Below are 18,017 nucleotides of genomic sequence, written 5' to 3'. Positions count from 1 at the left end.
TCTGACCAAACATCCTCAATATCTGCATATTTATTTATTTATAAATTTTATACATGCATGACCATACTAATGTATCTGTACTTCTATAAAACTCATCCAAATGGTCATCTAAAGGGATAATGTAAAAATGAATAGAAATAGAAGTTATATTTTCTTCCTTCACCCCAATGGATTGTCTCATAACTAGCACACTGGCCGAAGGACTCACAGCTTGCTCTGGAAGGCTTGGTGGGAACAAGATTCTCCAGTGTCGGGTCACTGAGTATATAGGGGCCCACACTGGCTCACTCCCTCCCATTAATCCTATTAAAAGTAACTGGCTTGAAACGTTTCAGAAAAAAATAGAATTCAGTGGTAGAATGATGATTTAAAAGACTTTATTTCCAGCGGAACCAGCTTCTTATGGTCATGCTAAATGCTGTATTTCATTCCAGATGAAAAGAACAAGACTGCTGATTATACTGTAGGATAAAGAGAAAGGCAATAAAGCTGCAGTATATTCTTAAAGCATGTAAAAAATGGTATGGTAAGGAAAAGGAGGGTTTTATCTTGCAAAGTCATAAACACTGAACAAATTAATTTTTCCATTCCAGGAAATCAGCAGTCATCAACATGGCCCTTTGCAAAATATTTAAGATTTGTGATAATAACAAGTACTGCAGTGGCACTCAGTGTGATTCTCCACTCTGGCATTTCCCATGACTGTAGCCTAAGGAGGAAGGGAAAAAAAGATAGATGATATATATAGACAGACAGATAGGTAGGCAAAATTGAAAACTGTTAAATAAAATTGACTCTAGCCAGCTGAATTAAATAGATGCTTGCTATATTTGCATATTCTGCTTTTCAGCTGATATTTTCACTCTGAAAGCTTAGGTTTGCACTAAGTATTCTATACTCTCTCCCAACCTGCCCCTCATCACCTCTACCCCTACTCTCTTCATTCAGAATAAATCCAGCCTGTGCCCACAAGGTTGCTGACTCTTTTGATTAAAGGGGACAAATGCCCAATAAAGCATGGGTCATCAGATACCTCTGGCGTTAGACCCCATGGATGTGCTCTGAGGACATTTCTCTGGTTGAACTTATAGAAAGTTTCTGGGGCCCTTTCAGTTATCACCTTGGTAAATGCTTTGGCCACACAGCATGTGGCTTCTGAGGTGATGTTCTTTGGGACCAACATTGTCTTCTTGGACCTCGCTGGAGTGGGGTATGCTCTGGAGAAGCAGCAGCCCATGCACTGATAGATTGGGGCACCCAGCTTGGAGAAGTATTTGTTTTCCTTTAGCTTGCATTCTGGGCAGCCTATCACCAGAAAAAAAGAAAGAAAGAAAAAAGGCAAAGAGTAAAATAATCCAAAAAATAATTTTAAAAGAAACTATGCATTTTTCCTTATTATGGGACAGCAAATATTCTTTTTTTTCTATTGGAAATCAAAAGAAATTAAATAAATAAATAAATTTTGGGTTGACCCAAAAGATCATCGGGTTCTTCCGTAACTTGGAGAACCCGAATGATCTTTTTGGCCAACCCAGTACTTTTGGCTGTATGTTCATCTTCATACACAATATCTATCTGTACCAACTACAGTTATTTTCATGGGAAAACGATTTTTGCAGATATGCATGGGAAATCTCAGTAGCAGTAGTTTCTCTTTCTTTAAGTATGACTTCTCAATTCCAGTGCTGATAGTATGTCTATAGGGAATGCAAAACTTGACAGATGAAAACACCATGCTCATCCGAAAGAAGGATTTTGCCCAGAGGCAAAATATTTTCTCATTTAGAATCTGCTATTGTTTTTCCCCCCATAGCAACTCCAAATACTGACAAAGGAAAGCATGTCAGAATTAAGAAAGCATGGTGAGTGGGACAGCCTGATATGAGATCAGGCATCTGCACTTGGGAACAGAGGTTAAAATATTATCACTTGTCTAGAGAAAAACCATCACCAATAGTAGCTCAGAATTTCTTGGCAGATGGAATTATATCGGCTACTATATGAGATTTTTCAGAAAATACAGCAAAACAAATTTACTGCATAAAATGGTTTTGTTTTCTCACTTGTTAACTGATTTGAAAATTCATCTACAAAGGCTATGTTAAAATCCTCCCACATCTTCTGGGAGACATGTAAAAAAAAGAAAAAAAATCAACTAGCTAGACTGAATAAGGAGCACTTTCTGCCTGTAAAACTCAGATAAAGAATAATCAGGAATCTATTCCAGATGGAAATGTACAGGCTGCTATTTAAATGGACATGTAAGATATCATTTTCACTGTACATTTTTGGAACCTAGTTTAATTTTATGTTCACAGTCTAAAAGTGCCTAGATAGATATCCAACAGCAAAGATTTATCGCATTTGAAAAGGAGGTAGAAATGTAATTAATGGAGTTATTGATGTACATCTAGAAATGTGTGCTTTCTTGTTACTGCAAACCCAAGTTTGGTCACACACCCTGCATTGTAAACTCTCCATCAGGAAAGGAATGGAGAATTTGCAGAAACACAGACAATGTGGCCAGAATGACAGCTGCATATTTTCTGTAGTAATCCATGGCTCTTCTGAAAAACAGACATGGGAAAAAAGTTACTATAAAATTGGCTTAACAGGCATAACAACAACCAGTAATTTTAATATTACTACTATTAATAGTAATAGTCATCAGTGTCTTGACCCCTCTGCTTACAGCTCCCAATATACTCTAAAGCCATGTATAAAAAAAGCAATTTCTCTCTTGGAAAGAGGTAGAGAATTGACTCTTCCCACTTCGCACATCAACCAGTAGAATCAGGTATAATGACAACAACAACAAGTTCTCTTTTTAAAATCTTAACATCCTGTTAAGAAGCTTTAATGTCCTTATTTATGAAACATGAAATTTCACTAGATAATATCTAAGGATATCTATATGAGTGGATGTATGGATACATAGACAGACAGATAGATAGATAGATAAGCTTATATATGATATATAAAATATACAAGCATTTGAGCACATCCTTCCCATCTCCACATTCCCAGGTGGGAGAACAGAAAGAAAAGATAATATCTCTCCTGCTTTTTTTTTTTTTTTTTAAACCCACAGGGCTTCTTTATTTTTTTTTTTAACATCTTTATTGGAGTATAATTGCTTTACAATGGTGTGTTAGTTTCTGCTTTATAACAAAGTGAATCAGTTATACATATACATATGTTCCCATATCTCTTCCCTCTTGCATCTCCCTCCCTCCCACCCTCCCTATCCCACCCCTCTAGGTGGTCACAGAGCACCGAGCTGATCTCCCTGTGCTATGTGGTTGCTTCTCACTGGCTATCTATTTTACGTTTGGTAGTGTATATATGTCCATGCCACTCTCTCACTTTGTCACATCTTACCCTTCCCCCTCCCCATATCCTCAAGCCCATTCTCTAGTAGGTCTGTGTCTTTATTCCCGTCTTGCCACTAGGTTTTTCATGACCTTTTTTTTTTTTTTCCTTAGATTCCATACATATGTGTTAGCATACTGTATTTGTTTTTCTCTTTCTGACTTACTTCACTCTGTATGACAGTAGCTGGGCTGTAAGGCTAGTTATCAATGTGCAAAGTAAATGCTAACCCAGCAATGTGGCAAGAGTAGACAGCAGGTAGTATCAATCAAAGTTTTCCTAAATGCACTTCCTGACTTATTTATACCTGTAGATACAGCTTTACCTAAGCATTCTGAGTACATGAGATCAGGTTATGCAAGGTCAGCTGAGTGATTGACAATTTATCCAGGCATTGACCTCACCGCATTTAAGAACTGGGTTTTATCCCTACATGTTCTAGAAAAATCTCATGTAAGATAAAAGGGACAAAAGAATTTTTTAATAGATCTTTATTGGAGTATAATTGCTTCACAATACTGTGTTAGTTTCTGTTGTACACCGAAGTGAATCAGCCATATGCACACATATGTCCCCATATCCCCTCCCTCTTGAGCCTCCCTCCCATCCTCCCTATCCCACCCCTCTAGGTCATCACAAAGCACTGAGCTGATCTCCCTGTGCTATGCTGCTGCTTCCCACTAGCTAACTATTTTACATTCAGTAGCGTATACATGTCAATGCTACTCTCACTTTGCCCCAGCTTCCCCCTCCCACCCCGGGTCCTCAAGTCCATTCTCTATGTCTACATCTTTATTCCTGCCCTGCAACTAGGTTCATCAGTACCATTTTTTTTTTTTTAGATTCCATATATATGCATTAACATATGGTATTTGTTTTTCTCTTTCTGACTTCACTCTGTATGACAGACTCTAGGTCCATCCACCTCACCACAAATAATTCAATTTCATTCCTTTTTATGGCTGAGTAATATTCCATTGTATATATGTGAAAGGGACAGATTTTTATCCCCATTTTTAAAGTGCTTATGTTCAAACTATGAAAGATAACAGAGACAGAGAATTAATTACCAATAAGAAGACAATTCAGAACATTTAAAGAATTAACACCAATTTTACAGAGTTACTTTCATAAAATAGAAGAGAAGGGAACAGTTCCCAACTCAGTTTATGAGGCCAGGATTACCCTGACACCAAAACCAGACAAATAAAGAACAAAAAAAGAAAACAAGAGACTGGTATATCTCATGAAATTAGATGCAAAAATCCAAAACAAAATAATAACGAATTGAACCCAGTAATGTATAAGAAGAATTATTAGACACAACCAACTGAAAATAATTCACAGTATTCAAGGCTGTTTCAATATTTGAAAATCACTTAATTGTAATCCACTATATCAAAAGAATAAAGAAAAATCATATGATTATATCAATCAACACAGGAAAGCATTTGACAGCATCCAGTACTCTTTCATGATAAAACCTCTCATCAAACAAGAACCAAAAAGGTTTTCTCAACGTGATAAAGAGCATTTACAAAAACCTACAGATAACATCACACTTAATAGTGAAAAACCAAGTGCTTTCCCCTTAAGATCAGGAACATGGCAAGGATGTCCACTCTCACACTCTTATTCAATATAGTGCTGGACATTCTGGCCAGCAAAATATGGCAAGAAAAAGAAATTAAGGCACACAAATTTAAAATGAAGAAGTAAAACTATCCCTATTTATAGATGATATGATCATCTACATTTAAAAAAAAAAGCAAAACAGGGAACCTACAAAAAATGTTCTGGAACTAATTAGTGAGCTCAGCAAGATTGCATGACAAAAACAACACATAAAAATCAACTACATTTCTATATACTAAAAACAATAATGTGGAAACAAATTAAAAACACAATACTATTTATAATCGCTCCAAAGAAAATAAAATACGTATAAATCTAACAAAATATGGACAGGACTTGAACACTGAAAATTACAAAATACTGATGAAGTAAATTAAAGACCTAAATAAACAGAGAGACATATCATGTGCATGGATTGGAAGACTCAACATGGTAAAGACGTCAATTCTCTCCAAATTGATCTCTATGTTTAATGAAATACCTATGAAAATCCTAGCACAGCTTTTGTAGACACAGAGAAGTTTATGATTATTGAATGGCAAAGGATCTAGAATAGCTAAAACAATTTTAGAAACAAAGTGAGAGGAACCAGTCTTCCCAGTGTTGCCTTATTCTATAACTACAGTAATAAAACAGCATGATATTGGCAGAGGGATACACAGACCAATGGAACAGAATAGAGAACCAAAAAATATGCCCAGCTAGCTTTTGACAAAGATGCCAAAGCAATTTTAACAGAGGATTTCGACTTTTTCAATAATGGCTGCTATAACAATTGGACATCCATAGGCAAAACAAATACAAAAACAGAACAAAACAAACATATAAACAAACACCTTAATGTAAATCTCATACCTTATATGAAAATTAATTCAAAATGGATCATCGACTTAACTGTAAAATGTAAAACTATAAAATTTTTAGGAAAAAATTGGGAAGGGTGGGCAGAGGCTAGGTGAAAAGTTTTTAGAGTTGACAATGAAATCCATAAAAGGAAAAAGTGATAAATTAGACCTCATCCAAATTATGGGTTAATCCTCAAAGAGGATGAAAATACAAGATACGGACTTAGAGAAAATGTTTGCAAGCCACATGTCTAACAGAGGACTAGTATCTGGAATATATAAAGAACTCTCAAAACTCAATTAAGAAAATCCAATTGAAAAACGGGCATTGCACTGGAGAAGATATATAGATGGCAAGTAAGCACATTTAACGTATTCTGCATCAACCATTAGGGACGTGCAAATTAAAGCCACAATGAGATATTATATACCTATCAGCTAGCTAACATAAAAATAGCACCAAATGGATGCAGAGAAACAGGATAATTCAGACGTTGCTAGTGGAAATATAAAATGGTACAGCCCTCTGGAAAATAGTTTGGAAGTTTCTTATAAAACTGAACATGTACTTACCATATAACCCAGCAGTTGTACTTGGGCATTTATCCCAGAGAAATGAAAACTATGTTCAAATAAAACGTATACAAAGGGTCATAGCATCTTTATTTATAGTAGCCCCAAATTGGAAATGATCCAAATGCCCAACAGCAGAGGAATGGTTGGTTCTGCAAACAATAGTACTTCCAATACCAGATTATATACTATGTAGCAACAAATAGGAACATGTTATTGATACACATGCAACTTGGATGGATCTCAAGGGTATCCTGCTGAGTGAAGGTTGCATTCTGTGTGATTCCATTTATATAACACTCTTGAAATGATAAAATTATAGAGATGCTACATTAGCAGTTTCAAGGAGTTAGTATGTGGGGAGAAAGTTGAGGGGAGTAAGTAAATGTGGCTATACAAAGACAGAATGAGGGAGCCTTGTGGTGATGGAACAGTTCTTTATCTTGATTGCGATAGTGTCACAATCTAACATGGGATGAAATTGCACAGAAACACACACATACACACAATACTAGTGAAATCCAAATAAACTCTGTGGGTTGTACCAATGTCAATTTCCTGGTTTTCCCCTTGTACTATAGTTTTGGGAGGTATTATCATTGAGGGAACTAGCTAAAGGATACTCAGGACTTCCCTGTACATTTTTTGGGGGGGGGGTGGGCAACTTCCTCTAAATCTATAATTTATCAAAACCAAAATTTCTTTTAAAAAAATTTCAGAATGAGATTTATAATTCCATGTGATTCAAAACCTGTGGTTATTTTTCATGTAGACCGACATGATAAGACCATGTTTTTGCTAGATGTTTATATCAACCCATGTATCTTATAAGAATAATTTGTCAGACAGTAGAACCAACAGTTTATAATACAGAAAACAGACTGTTTACATGTAGGTAAGGCTAAAACATATGTATGTCATTATTTCTACCTGATTTATATACTTATACACAAGTAATTATGGGTTTTATTTATCTTCACCCATAATTAACACTGAATAAATATTGTCCTAAGTCAGTAGCTCTCAAAGTGAGATCTGGGGACCATAAACACTTTTAGTGGGTCTGTGAGGTCAAAATTATTTTCATAATAATACTAAGATGCTGTTTGGGTTTTTCACTCTCATCGCCTCATGAGTGTTCAGAGAAATTTTCTAGAGGCTACATGACATGTGATATTGCAACAGATTGAATAAAGAAGCACCTGAGAATGTAGCTATGTTCTATTAGCCCAGTACTTTTTAAATTTTCAAAAAGAGGGAATTCCCTCATGGTCCAGTGGTTGGGACTTGACGCTTTCACTGCCATGACCTCAGGTTCGGTCCCTGGCTGGGAAACTAAGATCCCACAAGCCTCAGGATGTGGCCAAAAAAAAAAAAAAAAAAAAAAAAATTGCAAAAAGGTAAAACAATGCCACTCTTCTCACTGACTTTTTTTGTTTTGGAAATTGTCATTTTTTATAAATATATTGTATTTGTGTTAACATGTGATGGGTTTTAAGTTGTTGTTTTTAAAGGAATAAATATTTCTGGGAATTCCCTGGCAGTCCAGTGCTTGGTGCTTTCACTGCTGAGGGCCCGGGTTCAATCCCTGGTCAGGAAAATAAGATCCCACAAGCCATGTGGCCAAAAAAAAAAGAATAAATATTTTAAAACTTTTTCCAACATAATTTCTGTATCAGTAACTATTGATAAATATAACTTCATTAAAATAATTCTTTGAGCTCTTCAATAATTTTTAAGATCATAAACAGATTCTAAGAGCCGAAATTTGAGAACCACTTTTTTTTTTTTTTTTTAAATTAATTAATTTATTTATTTTTGGTTGTGTTGGGTCTTCGTTTCTGTGCGAGGGCTTTCTCTACTTGCGGCAAGCGGGGGCCGCTCCTCATCGCGGTGCGCGAGCCTCTCATTATCGCGGCCTCTCTTGTTGCGGAGCACAGGCTCCAGACGCGCAGGCTCAGTAGTTGTGGCTCACGGGCTTAGTTGCTCCGTGGCATGTGGGATCTTCCCAGACCAGGGCTCGAACCCGTGTCCCCTGCATTAGCAGGCAGATTCTCAACCACTGCGCCACCAGGGAAGCCCAGAACCACTTCTTAAGTGATATACAAAGCCACAAGGAAAATTTCAGAATGGAAACTGGTTTTTTTTTTTAAACTAGTATCATTTTTGTGCTTTGATATTGCAGCTCATATATTATGAAAATTCAGCATTATGCAGTGAACAATTATATCAGAATTAATTCAGAGAGAAGCATTTATAACAAGATTGCAGAAAGTGAGAGCATGAAACGGATGCATATTTTAGGATTTGCTTTATGATAAAGTGAAGAGAAGATTGAAAAAGCAGAACCAAAGTCACCATTGCTTTAGCTTTCAATAACAGAAACGGCTTTGTCTTTATTTTAAAAAGAGATGAGATTAACCAAGCAGAAAGGGATTAACCCTCCAATTCTAGGTGTTTCTGAAAACATTTTAATAAATGTTTTCATCAGCCTAATCACCCTTAGGCCTTTCTGTTTTGGAATATGGAAGAAAAACATTAAGACCCAGGGCAGGAACAATAATTATGTTCAGCTGGGATTTATGCTATTTTGCAAAACATGCTCAATCTAAATCAGATGTACTAATCTCAGCCTCTTGGTATTCCGAGTGAGGACACTGCAGGCATCACAGACTCTATATATCCAACCCCACAGTGCATCTCCAACACCCACTCAACACACCCTCACCTCCTGCCATCTGCCCCATCAGAATAAAATGAGGCCAAGAAAATGTGTGTATTCTCGACTTGACCTGTAAGGCCTTTCTCCCCCTTCTCAGCCATCCACCTCAGAGTTTTTTAAGGAGCTGCCCAGCCACCAGCTTCATTGTGAAGGTTTCATCCAAGCCCAAAGGGAGAATAAATAACTCTCCACTGCATTTATCCATCACTTTGCTTATAATTCTTAGATGAAGTTCCACAGTCTGCCCTGAACTCTAGCTAGTTATATACCTGTTTGTCTTTCCATCCATGTAAAGCTTCTTAAGGGTAGAAACTGTGCCCCTCTAACCCACCCCCATCCTAGCACAAGGTCTTGCACAGAGTAGATGCAGTTGTGTGGCATCGGGACTTTAGAAGAGTAACAATATCAATCAAAAGTTGCTTATGTAGAGCTGTCATTCATACTGAGAAACAAGGTAACTCTTGAATGACAACTTAGAATAAGTGTTTAATAAAATAAAATATTTTCAGATAATAAATTCATTAGAGATGACATATTCTCACTTAACTATAGAATTTGTAGCTGGGTAATACATGAATGTCTAAGTGTTAAAAATGCCACAGGTAAGAGCCATTTTATGCTAAGATATAAAAGTCATAAGAATTCAAAAGAAAACATTAATAAAAAGCATATATAAGAGCTTCAGTGTTTCAACTGGGTATCTGTTAGTTTATATCAAACTAGGTATGTGGGCAAATTTATGTTCTTAATATAATAAGACTCTGTGAGGAAAAGATAGCATTCTTAAAAGTATTAAAGAATATTATTGCCATGATTTACTATTATTATTTTTTATTTTTCATAGAAGTATAGTTGATTTACAATGTTAAACTTACTATTATTATTTAATATGTTTGCATATTATTTATTGTGATTATATACATTAATATATAATTAATGTATTAAATGATTTATATAATAGGTAAATAGCAGTGTACCATACACACACATATATGGACATCAGTATATATCTATATATATCTCTATATATCTTGACACACCAAGTGCCATACACATACACGCCAACCCCATCTATCAAACAGGGTACAAAGATAGATACTACTTTTTGATGTGGGAGTGGCAAAGTCATACTGCAGAATGAATTTAGACTGAGGTTTTTTTTCTGGCCATTTTTGAAAAGTACACCTGCCATAGCAGTGAAAACTTAGGGGCAATGAACAATAAGGGGGCTTCTCTTTGCAGCTCCTCTGTTCTGTTTTTATCACAGAAAAAATGTGTTTATAAGGTAAGGTGCCAGGACTGAGAAATCTATCATCCCAGCCTGTCAGTCCTATTATTGAAAGGCTTCAAGGCAAATTAAATACACATACACACACATATATGGATGTATGTATATATGTATGTGTACATGCATGTATGTACACAAATACACATATATGTACATATATATAAAAGGTTGTTCCAAGAAGACAAGTGTTTGGTACAATGTGACATCCTGCTCTTCATTTACCTGCAGAGATGCTGCCATTGCTCCCCCACTGCCAAAGAGTAAGGTTTTCGATTTTTCTAATGGTGGGGGTAGATGGGGTGACTCACCCATACTCTCCACACCAGGAAGCCCAACTGACTCATAGCACGTTTTTGAGATGACTGGCCAGGGTAGAGGCATAATTCTTTGTTAACAAAACAGATTAAATCTAACTGATTTCTAGAGTGTTAACCTAAGGTTTCACTTCATTAGCCCCATCTAGCCCAGCTAACTACCAAGAAGAAGAAAAGTAGGCAGCCTTCAGTGAAGGATCACTAATGAAAAGGACCCTTGAAAGCAAAGACTTGAATCCCCAGCACACTGCCTGGCATGAGATAGGTATGTAAGAATTGTTTGTTAAACAGAGAAGAGGCCTGTAAGTTTTAGCATCTTGCCTGGTCCAGCGAATAGCAATAGTTCAGCCTGGATGAGAGATGTGAAGGTGGAGCATCTCAAGGGTAAGTGGATATTCAGCATCCTTCATCCTTCATCCCACCAACTCCCATGGAGCCAGTCCCCGAACAGGCTCACCTCCACGTCCCACCAGGTGACCACTGATGTCTCCTGCTGGACGAATTTAAAGGGTCTGGGTTCAGTGATCAGGAAACTCAACTTGGAGTAGCCTTGGCTACTAGTTTTCTTTCTTCATGTGCTCTAGTTGCAGTAAATGGGTTTTTACCCTGTTCTTGTAACATATTCTGAATCCCAGGTTGAGCAGTGAATGTCTTCTGTGATCCCATGCTCCAGCCCCCAACCTCAGTAATCCTCCAAGTTCTCAGATCTTCGAAGTAGACATTCAAATATTGCTCCTAGGCACTAGAGTGACCTTGAGACCCTGTATCGCATTCACTGATGGTCAAAGGATGGCTGAGAGAGAAACGGTTAATACTCCCATGATCTGTCTCAAATCCCCTCATTCATTCTTTGATATGGATAATTAATACTTTCTCTATTTTATGAAAAGATGAGTTTTGGATGATTTGACAGTTCAACATTGTAAAGTGCAAAATTTAAGGTCCAAATTGAACATTTGAAAGATTTAAAGACTTTGAATAAGTACCTGCTACATGCCAGGCACTGTGCCAAGTATGGGTGACACAAATATGAATAAGTTTCCTGCTCTCTGACCCAGATACAAAGGCAAATGACTGTGAGTTAGAGCGACGAATGCTGTAGTAAAAGCATTCATAGATGTTGAAACATTTGATAGGCTGGGGACAGGAAAATGGAGAGGTGAAAAACTAATGAGAATAAAGAACACATATTTCATGGGGAAGAAAAACACGACGGTAGTAAATATATATTTTACTGTTTTAACGTTTGTACAGGAGCTTTGTGTATTCAGCACTCCTCATAACTTCCCTAGACTAATCACAGGGGTTGCAAATAGTGTATCCCCAAAGTGTCCCAGCATCCAGAGGAAAATAAGTGAAGTCACACAGTTCAGCAGCTGTATTTGGGGTGGGATTTCTGTTTATCAATTACTTAACAGTATTTTTTGGCTTCGCAAAATTCTAAAAGGGAGCCGACTTAATTTTCCAGATGAAATGAAGAGAAAGAGTGAAAAAAGGGGGTCTTAGAGGCAAAAGACATATAAAGTACAACTTGTACAGGTATACTTTGCAAAAAAAACACAAAACAAACAAACAAAAAAAAACCCCAGGGGTTTCCATAAAAACAAACAGAACAAAAGATGATCTTTAAATATTTATTTTTTAAAAAGAAAAAGAGCAGGCAGTATTTAGAAGGAAATTGAAGTGCTCATAGGATTATAAAAATTTCAATTCCTTTATGACGATTCTTGTAACGATCATATTTTGAGAAGCTTCTTTTCTTAACTGACTAAATTTAAGGGGCTTAAAATAAAATAAGATGTACACTTTCTACTTTAATTGTTATTTTAAGGCACTTTACAATGTTAACATAATTATGTAATTAAAATCTTAGTTCTTCCATTACCCTTCTGGTTTTTCTAGCACATCAGCATTTTTTTAAATTGTCTGCAAACTAAATCAACAAGAAATTTTGATAGGACAAACTCTATGTACCATAAAATATTGTTTTAAATGAGAAATTCAAATATTTGTTGTTTAAAAATACTCAATTTTTTAAATTAACATTATTGCAGTAATAAATGCTATCAGGAACAAAACATTAAGTAGTGTCAACTTATCACTCAGAAAAGTAAAACATCCAAAGGCCAGAAAAGTTTTGTACAGAGCATTATTATAGCAATATAAGAATCATTCTTGTAACTTTTAAAATTTGTGCATTACATTTTGTTCTTTATTTGAGCTGTTTTCGTGCAATCTTTTGACACACCAAGTATCATTTCCATTTAAAAGCACTAGATTATAGAAACATTTAATTTACCTTAAAGTCTCTCAATAATAGAGTGGACAGGCTGGGTTTGTAGATTTCTCAACCTCAGCACCTCACATCATAAGCATTTTTTTCTGTGATAAAAACAAAGCAGTGAATTCCCTAGAGGTCCAGTGGTTGGGACTCCACGTTTCCATTGCAGGGGGCATGGGCTCAATCCCTGGTTAGGGAACTAAGATCCCACATGCTGCGCAGCGCAGCCAAAAATAAAAATAAAAATAAAAATAAAATATAATAGTTTAAAAAAAAAAACAGAGCAGAACTGCAAAGAGAAGCCCCTTATTGTTTATTGCCCCTGTTTTCTCTGCTATGGCAGGTGTACTTCCCAAAGATGGCCACAAAAATATCTCTCAGCCTACATTCACTCTGAAGTATGACCTTGCCACTTCCATATGGAAAAGTGGTGTGTCTAACTTTGTATCCCGTTGATCTAGGTGGGCCCTATGACTACTTACACCAATAGAATAAGGCAGTGATGAGAGTGTCCCTTACACCAATACAACACTGGGCCAGTCGTGGGAGTAGCCCTGCACTGACCTGGCAGTTTCTGCTTCCTGTGTCTTAGAAGCCAGTTGCCGTGTAAGAAGTGTTACTAGTCTGAGACCACCACACAATAAGAAGGCTATAAGCCATGTGGACCGGCCCTGGAGAACGAGATGCCACATAGAGAAAGAGAAAGAGGCCAAGAAGTAACGAGTGAAGAAGCCATTTGGATGACTAGCCCAGTCGAGCCTTCAGATGACTCCAGCCCCAGCCAATATCTGATCACAAATGCATGAGAAATCCAAGTTAAGAATGGCCCAGCTGAGCCCAATCCACCTGCAGGACCTTGAGAGATAATAATAACTTCTTGTTTTACCCACTAAGTTTCTCAGTACTTTGATGCACAGTAATAGATAACTGGAACAACCGCTGTCTCTTATAACAAAAATTTCTCCTCCAGGCTTTGAGATATGGGATGCCGGTCTTGTCTCTCCACTTTCTTCTGGTACTTTTCCTCTGTGGGGTGTGATTTATATAACACAGATTCAGTTAATCTATTAGGGGAAATCTAACAAAGTGTGAAAAAAAATTTGGAGTTAGCATTGCCCACAGTATCTGCCATACTGAATTTGGTAATAATAATAACTTCTACATTAAAAAGAATACCAACCATTAATTGAGCACTTGTGTGTGCTAGGTATTTTCTTTTGAGCACCTTGAACACATAAATATATTCAATACTCATGACAACCCTGTGAGGTATTCTTCTCGTTTTGGCAGGTAAAAGAATTCCAGAGGCGAAGTAACCTATACAAAGTCACAAAATTCCCCACTGGCAGACCTAAGATTTTAGAATGTCCCTTTACAACTCCAAGCTCTGAACCACATTTTACTACACTGCCTTCAAAACTTTATATTTCACAATGAACTTCTTAAATGTTTTTTTTTTTCAGGTGGTATATCCCTAAATAGAATGCTGACATATTTTCTTTTTAGAGTAACATTATGTTATACCAGTTCAAAAATAACTTGCTTGTGTAATTTTTTATTTTGCATATTTATCTGACTTCACCTTCTTCGGAACAGCCTTAAGAAAGCCATTTCACTCGGATAAAGAGGCATTTTACACCTGACGAAGTCATGAGAACTAGTGTCTGATTGGTGGGGAGTGACTGGTGGGGGACAAGCATTGGCTTTCATATCCATTTCCCTTGTTTGAGTCTCTTTACACTTCTTTGGGGAAAGCACTATTATGTCACCTATTTCGTAGACTAGAAAACTACACTTGAGAGAAGTAAAAGGATTTGCCAAAGTCGTCTGGAAAGTGGTCTGATCCTAAGATAGTACCCTTTCACCTATACTACCTCTGTAGCCTAGAAACACACAGTTAATCCATTCTCTTTAGGGCATTGATTTAAGCATGGATCATGATGTTACTGTTGTCTTTTCAAATCCAATTCATAATATTGCCCTTGATTCCGCTCCCGCTCTGGCCTAAGTGCCCTCTTCTCTCTCTCTTTCTCCTCCTCCTCCTCCTACCCCAGTGCACAACGGATGCTAGAGCATTTCTATAATGTTATCTCTGAGTCTGATGAATCAAGAAATTACTGGATTATTTTGTGCAACATTATGATGGGGAATGCTGAAATGTTACACACCAAAACCAGAATTTGCAAGGATCATAAGTTGATAGCAAACTACTCTGGGATTCATAATCTATAAAAATGGAAGTATGGTGCTATAGGTCATGCTGTTCTCAATGGAAATATCAACTGATTCCTGTACATTTTCTCTTTGTGAAAGCAGATTATCTTGATCTACTTTGAACAAAATGCACATATTACGTTCCAATTTTACTATTTCTGTTTCCTAGCTCTTACTTTGAGTTTTCATGTAAATTTGAGAAATATACAAGGAAACTGAGAAGCTGTTCTGGAATATAATAAATTGCTTTTCTAACACTTCACATGCTACCTTTTTCAGCAAGAAATGGTGAGAAATATGGCTCAAAATTTCAACGACTCTATTACTGCAAAAAAAAAAAAAAAAGAAACTTAAACCAAAACCAAAGTTTAAAGAAATGAAATGAAGACACATAAACTTTTCATAAATGGTGGTTATTCTTATCACTTAAAAATAATTCAAGACTATAGCAAAGTATTACAATCAATTTGGGTGACCAATATTTTGAATAATTGAGTTGGTGTTAAGTAATTATTTTAAAGACATCTTCAGAAACTTAAGAATATTCCTTTGTTCTAATATAAAACATCTTCTTTTTTGAGTGGGGAGAAGATTGTAGAGCTTAGGAAACAAAAGTTCCCATGAAAGTGAAACGGAGCTTCATTATTCCTGAGGGACCCATGTAGTGTCAGTTCGTAATTCTTCCATGTACCCAAATCTTGTATCCTCAACATTAATAAGGAGGGACAAAGGAGCACTTTTATTTTCTAGTCCTAATTTCCTAACCAGCTGCCGTTCCAAGCTGCACTGACGCAAATATAACTAAAGTTAGCAAACATTTCTAGAAACTCTCTGTGGAACAAACCAATTAGACTTAGCCAAGTGATGTAGAATTGCAAGGTCCATCAGTAATAGTGAGAAAAACTACCGACTCTTATTTTTGTGGCATTCTATGAAAGAAGAAAAAGGAAACAATGTTGTTCAAGAGATTTCAGTGTTACAATTCAAGTCTACCCAAGAGGGTCTATTCAAAAAATATCAGAAGCTATGGTCATTCAGCTGAACAGGTGAGCTGCTTTACCATTGACCAGTTTGAAGATGTAGTTATGTGTCATTTAAAAACTGATGACAAAACAATATCAGCAACTTACATGTCTACTCCCTCTCTTCCTGACCCCGGAAGCCACTCAAAAGAATGCCTTTCAAATGACATCCAATATTTCTTGAGAAAACTTTTTAGTTACTGACAGGCACTCACACATCACAGCAGGAGACAGTTGGTTTCTGGCTTCAGTTAGATAACATCTTAGCCTGTGATCACAGACCACAATTTTGCAGACTTCCTCCCAATTCAATCATGAGTGCTGAAAAGAGAATGTATAAATGCCTGTCTTCTTACTAAGGTTTATGCACAACCAGCTCCTTTGTATTCTCAAATATTTTACTCCTCAATTAAAATCCCCCAAATTATTTCATTCATATTACCTTCCTCTGGATTTTTTGCAGGATGTGGTCAGGGCAGTTGACTGTGGATCTGAAGAGGGATTTTAGCTTCGTCTTGTGATTTCTCAGTAACTGCTCTTAATAAAGTCCTCACCTGTCTTATATACCAGCAGAGTAATAAAAACTGCGTGTTCCCACCTGCATCTAAGTCCAGGGATCAACAGTAAATTCCATCCAATGATTGAATGGTACTTTGTGTAATTACCATGACATCAATTTGATCTTATCTCGTGTCAGCCCTTCGATCATTTTTTGTTTTGAGCCATTTCCAGGTGGTGTTGACTGCAAGGTCAGCCTATGAAACAAGAGTACACTGTTATTTTCTACATAATTTTATCAAGACTTATACACAACATCCTGAAAGTTGACACTTTCCTATAAACAGGATCCTACAAGCATTACATTTAATTAGCTAAGTACCTGATGTTTACTTAAAACAGAAGAGCTGTAAATTTCAGATGCTAGATATAGAGCATTTCTAAGCTTACAACATTACTCCAGTAGAACACAGAAAAATAAAACACACACCTATTTAGACTCTTCTAAAATTAAATGTGCATCTGGCTTTAATAAGGATGCATGGAGAAGGCATGAGGCAACGCTGAGAAGGACTGATTGGTTCTCAATATTTGTGCCTTTTCCCCCCTCATTTCACTTTTGTAAAACTCAGTTTCTTCCTAAACAGAAAATACGTATGTTATGGCTTGCCAGCTGAGGAACGCTTAGCTCCAAGATTCCCAGTACACTGTCTTCCTAAAACCCACCAAGCACTTCAGGCTATGGCTGTGGCTGTGTCTATCCTGCTTTCAGGGTTGTGATCCTAAAAAAGTTCAAGACTCCATTCGTTGAAGGAAGAGGGACCCCTTCCAGGGCCCAAGAGTGAGCACTTGTCTAACACTCAAAAATGAATTGTCCCAGGAGACACACATGCTGACAAGCAAGAGACTTTACTGGGAAGGGGCACCCAGGCAGAGAGCAGCAGGGTAAGGGAACCCAGGAGAACTGCTCTGCCATGTGGCTCGCAGACTCAGGTTTTATGGTGATGGGGTTAGTTCCAGGTTGTCTCTGGCCAATCACTCTGACTCAAGGTCCTTCCTGATGGCACACGCATGGCTCAAGACGGATTTCAGCAAGAAGGATTCTAGGAGGTTGGCAGGACAACGGGCTGGCATCTCCTCTCTCCTTTTGACCTTTTGTAACGGAGAAGAACAAAATCTGACTCCATGTTGGATCTGTTTCTTTTACTTTAACCTTTGTTTTCCGTTGCTTTTGTTACTATAATCACCAAAAG

General features: G+C 37.0%; 1 protein-coding gene across 1 annotated transcript; it reads right to left on the bottom strand.

Annotated features, from left to right (window-relative positions):
• Nucleotides 1–433: 433 nt before the first annotated feature.
• Nucleotides 434–17,013, bottom strand: CGA (glycoprotein hormones, alpha polypeptide). Its single transcript, XM_068551109.1, has 4 exons — nucleotides 16,709–17,013; nucleotides 2,461–2,567; nucleotides 1,121–1,305; nucleotides 434–709 (listed from the first exon to the last, which is right to left on the bottom strand). Exons 2-4 carry the CDS (start codon nucleotides 2,558–2,560, stop codon nucleotides 632–634), a joined length of 363 nt encoding a protein of 120 aa, XP_068407210.1. The 5' UTR covers nucleotides 2,561–2,567; nucleotides 16,709–17,013; the 3' UTR covers nucleotides 434–631.
• Nucleotides 17,014–18,017: the final 1,004 nt, after the last annotated feature.

The sequence above is a fragment of the Eschrichtius robustus genome, chromosome 9 (assembly GCF_028021215.1).
Source record: "Eschrichtius robustus isolate mEscRob2 chromosome 9, mEscRob2.pri, whole genome shotgun sequence".
NCBI lineage: Eukaryota > Metazoa > Chordata > Mammalia > Artiodactyla > Eschrichtiidae > Eschrichtius > Eschrichtius robustus.
Note: the sequence above shows the minus strand (reverse complement) of the source record. Positions and strands in the feature narration are given on the sequence as shown.